The 8,763-nt window shown below is 49.6% G+C and overlaps 1 protein-coding gene across 1 annotated transcript; it reads left to right on the top strand.

Annotated features, from left to right (window-relative positions):
* Positions 1-3,502: 3,502 nt before the first annotated feature.
* LOC138815398 (THAP domain-containing protein 11) lies at positions 3,503-6,075 on the top strand. Its single transcript, XM_070004767.1, has one exon. It carries the CDS (start codon positions 3,958-3,960, stop codon positions 4,879-4,881), a length of 924 nt encoding a protein of 307 aa, XP_069860868.1. The 5' UTR covers positions 3,503-3,957; the 3' UTR covers positions 4,882-6,075.
* The last annotated feature ends 2,688 nt before the right edge of the window (positions 6,076-8,763 follow it).

Here is an 8,763-nt window from a genome sequence, read left to right as displayed (position 1 = left end):
TCAGGAGGCTGAGATCTGAGGATCGCGGTTCAAAGCCAGCCCGGGCAGGAGAGACCGTGAGACTCCTATCTCCAATAAACCACCAGAAAACCGGAAGTGGTGCTGTAGTTCAAGTGGTAGAACACTCGCCTTGAGCTGAAGAGCTGAGGGACAGCACCCAGGCCCAGAGTTCAAGCCCCACGACCAACAACAACAACAACAAAAATCAAACAGTTCAAAATATAAGCTTAGGTCTGCAAAGCATTGTCTTGTGCAAAGCAATTATTCACATAATTGATTAAACTATATATACTGATTAAATTCATTTATTGTTATATATTTTTTGGGGGGGGGTTCGCCACTTTTGGCTTTTTTCTTTTTTCTTATCTGGTGCTGAGGAATCGAACCCAGGGCTTCATGCATGCAAGACAAGCGCTTTACCACCGAGCCACCTTCCCAGCCCTATACCTCTTTTTTGTCAGTCGTGGGGCTTGAACTCTGAGCCTGGGTGCTACCCCTGAGCTCTTCAGCTCAAGGCAAGAATTCTACCACTTGAACCACAATGCCATTCCAGTTTTCTGGTGGTTAATTGGAGGTAAGAGTCTCATGGACTTTCCTTACCCCAGCTGGCTTTGAACTGCAATCCTCAAATCTCAGCCTCCTGAGTAGCTAGGGTTACAGGTGTGAGCCACTGGTGCCCGGCTTAAACTTTATATTTAATGCCTGCTTTTGCTTTTGTTTTGTCACTGTTGTATTTTTAAAATTTATTTCAATTTATATTAAATTTTGTTATTATTATTATAAAGGTGATGTACAAAGCGGTTATGCTTACCTAAGTCAGATAAAAGTACATTTCTTCCCTGCTCTCTTATAGCACTGTTGTATTTGGGTTTTTGTTGTGTGCTTGTGTGTGTCTGTGTCTGTGTGTGTCTGTATGTGTTTTACCAGTCCTGGGGCTTGAACTCAGGGCCTTCGTATTGTCCCTGAGCTTCTTTTGCTCAAGCCTAGCACTCTACCAGTTGAACCACAGCACCACTTCTGGCTTTTTCTGTTTATATGGTACTGAGGAATTGAACACAGTGCTTCATGCATGCTAGGCAAGCACTCCACCACTAAGCCACATTCCCAGCGCCAGAAGAAGTTAAGACTGGAAGTAGAGAGACACGTGATAAAGTTCTTCTTTCTACAGGTGAAAAAATAGTGAGCAGAGCAGGGTGAAGAGAAAACCAGAAATTTTATGTAAGGGCCTCGTATGCTTTACTGCTTGAACATAGATAACTAAGTGTAGGTTAACGGTGATTTTGTTTTGAAGGCAGAGTTTAAACTTCAATGTTGTGTGCCTAAATATCAATTAGATTTCTCTTATTTTTCCTTTCTTTTTTTTTTTTTTTTGTCGGTCGTGGGGCTTGAACTCTGGGCCTGGGCGCTGTCCCTCAGCTCTTCAGCTCAAGGCGAGCGCTCTACCACTTGAGCTACAGCGCCACTTCCGGTTTTCTGATGGTTTATTGGAGATAGGAGTCTCATGGTCTCTCCTGCCCGGGCTGGCTTTGAACCGCGATCCTCAGATCTCAGCCTCCTGAGTAGCTAGGATTACAGGCGTGAGCCACCAGTGCCCGGCTTTTTTTTTTTTTTTTTTTTTTTTTTTTTTGCCAGTCCTGGTGCTTGAACTCAGGATCTGGGCACTGTCCCTTGAAACTTTTTGTGTTCAAGACTGGCACTCTACCACTTGAGCCACAGCATGACTTTCAGCTTTTACTTGGTAGCTTATTGGAGATAAAAGTCTCTTGGACTTTCGTGTCCAGGCTTGTTTTGAACCATAATTCTTAGCTCTCAGCCTCCTGAATAGCTAAGATTACAGGTGTGAGTCACTGGTGTCTGGCTGTGTGTGTGTGTGTGTGTGTTGGTACTAGAGCTTCAACTGAGGTCTTGCTTAGATTGCTGTTTTTCCCCCCATACTTCTGACTTTTTGATGGTTAATTGGAGAGAAGAGCCTCACTGGCTTTTTTTTTTTTTTTTTTTTTTGGTCGGTCATGGGGCTTCTCACTCTCTTGTGTAGCCTGGATTAAAAGTGTGATCAACCAGCACCTGGCTCTTGGAATATTTATTTACTTTTTTGAGGAGTGGGGTAGGGAAGAGAGTGACCCTGGGTGGGGCTTGAACTGTGGGCCTGAACTCTGAGCCTGGGGGCTATCCTTCAGCATTTCAGCTCAAAGCTAGGGCTCTATCACTTGAGCCACAGCACCACTTCCAGCTTTTTCTGCTTATATGGTCCTGAGGAATCAAACCCAGGGCCTCGTATTTGAAGATAAATCTTACAGACTTTCCTGCCCAGTTTGGCTTTGAACTGTAATACTCAGATCTCAGCCTCCTGAGTAGCTAGCATTACAGGTGTGAGCCACCAACACCCAGCTACTTCTGGCTTTTTCTGAGTAGTTTAATGGAGATAAGAGCGTCACAGACTGCTGGGCACTGGTGGTAATCCTAGCTATTCAGGAGGCCGAGACTGCGGATCACAGTTCGAAGCCAGCCCTGGCAGGAAAGTTCAAGAGATTTTTATCTCCAATAAATGACTCAGAAAAAGCTGAAAGTGGCGGGGCATCAGTGGCTCATGCCTGTAATCCTAGCTACTCAGGAAGCTGAGATCTGAGGATCGCGGTTCAAAGCCAGCCTGAGCAGAGAAGTCCGTGAGACTCTTATCTCGTTAACCACCAGGAAACCGGAAGTGGCTCAAGCAGTAGAGAGTTGAAGAGCTGAGGGGCAGCGCCCAGGCCCAGCGTTCAAGCTCCACGATTGAAAAAAAAATAATTCCCAATCCTCTAACACGGCCGTTTGAGATCTCTCACTGTTTGTTAGCCTTGGCTGCCCCTTCCAGGCTCTTTAATGGCCGGCCTAGCTCTTTCCTGACTCAGGGACTCAAAAGACTGGTTTCTCAAGGTGAGAGACTGCGGGTGGGGGTGAAGTAAGAACTAGTAATTCCCTACCAAGGTTTTCAGCGTTCCACCTTCCCAAGGCCTCACGTTCATTGCATTTTGGCGTTTATCTGACTACAAGTCTACAGGCGTGTATTCACATCTATTCATCTATTATCTAAAAGGAAGGCCCTTATCTCTTGTGGTCAATGCTCACCAGGTGGGAGGGGGAAGGGAAGAAGACCGGTATCCACAAAACAGCACCGTGTCTGGCGCACAGTAGACACTTATTTGTGATTCAAAGTTGACAGTGGCTGGGTGGAGAGAGATCTCCCAAAGCAGAAATGGTGGCTCCTAAGATCCTTCAAGGCAGAGAGGCACAGATTTCCTTTCCCTCCAAGCAAGGGGCTTAAGAGGATAGATAGCCTCAGGCCGGCAGCAGAACCTCGCCCTTGTTCGCAGTAACCGGATCTTCCCTTAGGCGGCGCTCCCGGCTGAAGCTTCTGAGTTCTCGCGAGCATCCCGGGACTTGTAGTATCCGTGGGCACATACCCATGGCGCTTGCGCATAGTTGAGGCGCATTTGGCCTCCCCTGTCCCCCGCATTAAGATTCCGGGTCCTTGTGAGGGGCAGTCGTGCGACAACGTTCCAGTAGAATATGCTTCTTTTGCTGACCGAAGGCAAGCAGGGTCTGGAAGAGAATCTGTTCTTTAAGGGTTGTCGCGGTCCCTCGGAAAGAGGCCGGAATAAGCACGCCCCACCCCGGAAGTGAGCGGCGTGTGGCGCGGTGCATTGTGGGGGGCGTAGTCCTTCTTTCCAGGCGGTCCTTCGCGGCGTCCCCCGGGCAGACTCCGGAGCGCAGGCAGGCGGGCGGCGCGGTGCGGCGCGGGCCGGCGGGAAGCGTATTCTGGGCACGGGGCACCCGGCCGAGCCGGCTGCGCCGGGCGGCAATAGTGAGAGGCTGCCCAAGGCCTCGCGCAGCACCGCCCGTCGAGGAGCTGGTGGTGGCGGACCGACTGGGCCGTCGAAGAGCGCAGGAGGCCGGTGGGCCGGGCCGCGCGGCGAAGCCATGCCAGGGTTTACGTGCTGCGTACCCGGCTGCTACAACAACTCGCATCGGGACAAGGCACTGCACTTCTACACCTTTCCCAAGGACGCTGAGCTACGGCGCCTCTGGCTCAAGAATGTGTCCCGTGCCGGCGTCAGTGGGTGCTTCTCCACCTTCCAGCCCACCACGGGCCACCGTCTGTGCAGCGTTCACTTCCAGGGTGGCCGCAAGACCTACACGGTGCGCGTTCCCACCATCTTCCCGCTGCGCGGCGTGAATGAGCGCAAAGTAGCGCGCCGACCCGCAGGGGCTGCAGCCGCCCGCCGAAGGCAGCAGCAGCAACAACAGCAGCAGCAGCAGCAGCAGCCGCAGCCCCAGCAGCCTCCGCAACCGCAGTCGTCTCCGGCCGCCCCCAACGCTCAGACCTCCCAGCTGCAGCCGAACCTTGTGTCTGCCTCCGCAGCTGTGCTCCTCACCCTTCAGGCCGCTGTAGACAGCAGCCAGGCTCCAGGATCCGCGCCGCCAGCGCCCACCACTCCCGCCGGAGATGATGTAAAGCCCATCGATCTTACTGTGCAAGTGGAGTTCGCAGCCGCAGAAGGTGCAGCCGCTGCAGCCGCGGCGTCGGAGCTAGAGGCTGCAACAGCGGGATTGGAGGCCGCTGAGTGCCCCATGGGTCCCCAGTTGGTGGTAGTAGGGGAAGAGGGCTTTCCTGATACTGGCTCCGACCACTCGTACTCGTTGTCGTCAGGCACCACGGAGGAGGAGCTCCTGCGCAAGTTGAATGAACAGCGGGATATCCTGGCGCTGATGGAAGTGAAGATGAAGGAGATGAAGGGGAGCATCCGCCACCTGCGTCTTACCGAGGCCAAACTGCGGGAAGAACTTCGCGAGAAGGATCGCCTGCTTGCCATGGCTGTCATCCGGAAGAAGCACGGAATGTGAATGGGACGCCTGAGGCCTGTAGAACTGCTGGACCCCTTCCAGCCCAAGGGATCCCCAGGCGGATGTTGAACTCCCCTATATTCTGATTGACAGTAGTGAGGCTTAGCTAGACTGGCTGGTGATTTGGCACCCTCACTTGTTTCCTCTTGAGGCAGGAGTTTGGGTCCTCAGACCCTGCAATAGTGACACCAGCATTAATACTGTCTATTCTCCCTCCCCAGTTTATGTTGCAGATTCTGGTTAAGCAGAGGCTTCAGAAACACTTGAGACTTGCCTAGAGGGATAAAGGTGGGGTGCCCAGTGACTGGGGGTTTGGGAAAAACCACACATTAAGCTTGGCCAGCAATCCGAGAAAACTCTGCTGTGTGTAGTGATAAGAGATTCAAGTAACATCAGTTCTTTAAATGCTTACTCTTTCCAGATGCAGTCTGTGATATTGATGGGGACTAGCTGATCTGTGCCTCTGCCTCCTAGGACCTCCCTACACATGGGGGCATTTGCCCAGGGGATGACCTGCTGATGGAGGGCCAGCTTGCCTGGGACTTGGGTTATGTTTGCTACTGGTTACAAATTCTATTTTCTGTACAATTAGTCAGGCTAAAGTTTTCACTGTGTTTGTTTGGCAAAACAAATTAAAGAAAAAGTAAGGTTTTTATTTGGGTTTCATCATTTTTTGTGAAAACTCAGTGAAGTATCCTTGAAATATGGGAAAATAGGCTTTGTCTTGAAGACTAGGCTAATCCAGAGAGTGGAGATTTCAATGACCAGGTTTTTCCATAAAGAAGCTCTAAATAATGTAGACTCTGGTCTCATAAGGTCCTTAAAAGTTCTGGTGCAGTTTATGCCAAAGAATGTGTAAACTGCACCAAATGGTCCCTGTTTGTGCATGGATTTACTCTCTGTATTCTTTTAACAAGATAGTGCAACTAAGAACTAAACTGAATTGTTTAGTTCCTTCTACTCTGAAGGTTTTAAAATTATCTCTTAAATTCTCAGGAAGAGTTGAGGTTTGCTCACTGTTTCATCCCTTAAACTTTATAGTGTCTTACTATACATTTACATGAACCAGTGAAGATTAGAACTGGAACCAGCCATGGCTTCTTTAGGCACAATGACTCCTGTACATATATATCGGCCATGGCACACCTTCAGTAGAAAGAGCTGGGTCAATAGCATTGAGGAGCTGAGATTTGTAACCCTTTGACTTAGGTTTTTGGCTATTTCTTAAGATTGGATATTGGTACTGAGTGCTGATAGCTCACACCTGTAATCCTAGTTGCTCAGGAGGCTGAGATGTGAGGATTGCATTCGAAGCCAGTCTGGGCAGGAAAGTCTTGTGAGACTCTTACCTCCAATATACCATGAAAAAGCCAGAAAGGGAGCTATGGCTGAAGTGGTAGAGCACTATCCTGAACACAAAAGCTCAGGGACAGTGCCCAGGCCCTGAGTTCAAGACTCAAAACTGGTGTGGCATGCACGCATGCACACACACACACACACACACACACACACACACACACACACACACACACACATGATTGCATATTGAAGAATGACATTTTTATCTGTGACAAGTAATTTAATTTAGCTCAAGCTAGTGAATGTTGTTGTTTTTAATATGTGTGCTTATTACCGGTGTTAGGACACAAATGGATTTAATTTTCAGGCTTTCTAAAATATGACTAATTTTTGTATTACTTATGGATAAAACTATATACCTAGGTATGTATCCTGTGAGCTGGAATAGCCCTAAACTGTTATGTCTGCTCTCCTTTTGGTCTCTTGCCACTGAATTGAGAAACAAGTCTTCTTGAGGATGCTTTTAGGTTATAAAGGTGCCCAGTTCTGGCAAGAGTTGAATGTCTGCCTTCCTAGGGAGGCTGGCTGGTAATTGGGTGTTGGGAACTCATCAGTGCATTTCCAGGCTAGTTGGATCTTTACTGGACCAGTCTCAAACATTGCTACTCTTTCCTTGGTCTTTCCCAGACCCTAGCCATACTAGTGTATCCTTGAGATCCTAGTAATTGAAGGGACATTTGGCAGCACCTCTTGGGCCCTCTAGAGGTTATAAGCACAAAACTTGTCTGGTGTTTGACTTTGGGGCAGTGAGAAGAGGCCTCAGATGCAGATGTGTCACTGATTGGGCAATACCATCTTGGTAGCTGAGTAATAAAAGAAGCATCTAGTCAAAGTATTCTAGACCGACCTGGGACTTTTTAAAAAATATATTGATTGTGGGGTTTGAACTCAGGGCCAGCGTGCAGTCCTTAAGCATTTTTGCTCAAGATTAGCCCTCTAGCACTTGGAGCCACAGTTCCACTTTGGGAGCTATAGCTCTGGTTAATTGTAGATAAGTCTCACTGACTTTCCTGCCCAGGCTGGTTTTGAACTACAATCCTCACATCTCAGACTCCTGAGTAGATAGGATTAGAGGTGTGAGCCACCAGCTCCCTACCAGACCTGGGATTTGTTCAAGAAGCTTAGCCTGGTCATCTCCTGGAAGTGGGATAGGTGTGGCTAAACTCTTCTAGAGGACAGGTGTGCTAGATTTCTGGCCTGAAGAGCTGGAGGGCTGCTTTAAGGAACCTTAAAACCATTTTCCTTTCCTGTGGTCCTCTTTTGCCCAACACAGGCCAGACTTTCTTTAAATGTTTGTGTTACCAAGGAAACTATAAAAGAGGCATTTAAAGGGCAAAGGGTGGGAGAAGAATTATTTATAAACTGGTCAAATAACGAGAAGTGGGTAAACTAGTTTTTGTTTGTTTGTTTGTTTGTTTTTGGTCCAGTCGTGGGGCCTGAACTCTGGGCCTGGGCGCTGTCCCTCAGCTCTTCAGCTCAAAGCTAGCACTCTACCACTTGAGCCACAGCGCCACTTCTGGCTTTTTTTTTTTTCTGCTTATGTGGTGCTGAGGAATCGAACCCAGGGCCTCATGCATGCAAGGCAAGCGCTCTACCACTGAGCCACCTTCCCAGCCCTGGGTTGGGTTCTTTTTTGGTCAGTCGTGGGCTTGAACTTTGGGCCTGGGCACTGTCCCTCAGCTCGCTCAAGGCTAGAGCTCTACCACTGAAACCACGGTGCCACTTCCAGCTTTCTGAGTGGTTTATTGGGGATAAGAGTTTCAAAGACTGGGGGCTGGGAAGGTGGCTCAGTGGTAGAGCGCTTGCCTTGCATGCCTGAGGCCCTGGGTTCGATTCCCCAGCACCACATATGCAAAAAGAAAAAAGCCAGAAGTGGTGCTGTGGCTCAAGTGGTAGAGTGCTAGCCTTGAGCTGAAGAGCTGAGGGACAGTGCGAAGAGCTGAGGGACAGTGCCCAGGCCCAGAGTTCAGGCCCCACGACCGGACCCCCCCCCAAAAAAAAAAAAAAAAAAAGTTTCCCGGACTGGCTTTGAACTGAGATCCTGAGATCTCAGCCTCCTGAGTAGCTAGGATTACAGGCTTGAGCCACCAGTGCCCGGCTGGTTCTCCTTTAACAAAGATTAAACTTATGGCTACTCTGTGTGCTTAGGAAAGCAGAAATAAAAGTCTTAATGAAAATCTCTGTCTAAAACCAGCTTTGAACCCCACTGTCCCAGGGCAGGATCATGAATACTGGGGCTGCAGAAGCAGTGGGTTTCCGCCCCAGCGAGCTAAGGCCACCCAGTGAGCCTAACAGCTATGGCTCTAAGTGTGGGGGAAGAGCTTCACAGGCGGAAGCAGTCCAGGGGCCCAGGAGGGGCGGCTGGTCCAATTCGAGGCCGGACCAGACTCCGGTGGGGCGAGTACAACCATGTAGCCTGCACAGCCTGGGCGGGGCCAGGCCAGCTGGGACCGGGCGACAACAGAGCTGTGACCCTTGCCTGGCGCCAACTCCGTGTTCCAGAGGCTTCCGCTAGACCACAAT

The sequence above is a fragment of the Dipodomys merriami genome, unplaced genomic scaffold (genome assembly GCF_024711535.1).
Source record: "Dipodomys merriami isolate MVZ:Mamm:240054 unplaced genomic scaffold, mDipMer1.0.p SCAF_64, whole genome shotgun sequence".
In the NCBI taxonomy this organism is placed as follows: Eukaryota; Metazoa; Chordata; class Mammalia; order Rodentia; family Heteromyidae; genus Dipodomys; species Dipodomys merriami.
The sequence above is the reverse complement of the archived record's forward strand: the minus strand, read 5'-3'. Positions and strand labels throughout refer to the sequence as shown.

Coding starts and splice junctions, on each gene's coding strand:
- LOC138815398 (XM_070004767.1), top strand. CDS start 3,958: ATGCCAGGGTTTACGTGCTGCGTACCCGGCTGCTACAACAACTCGCAT.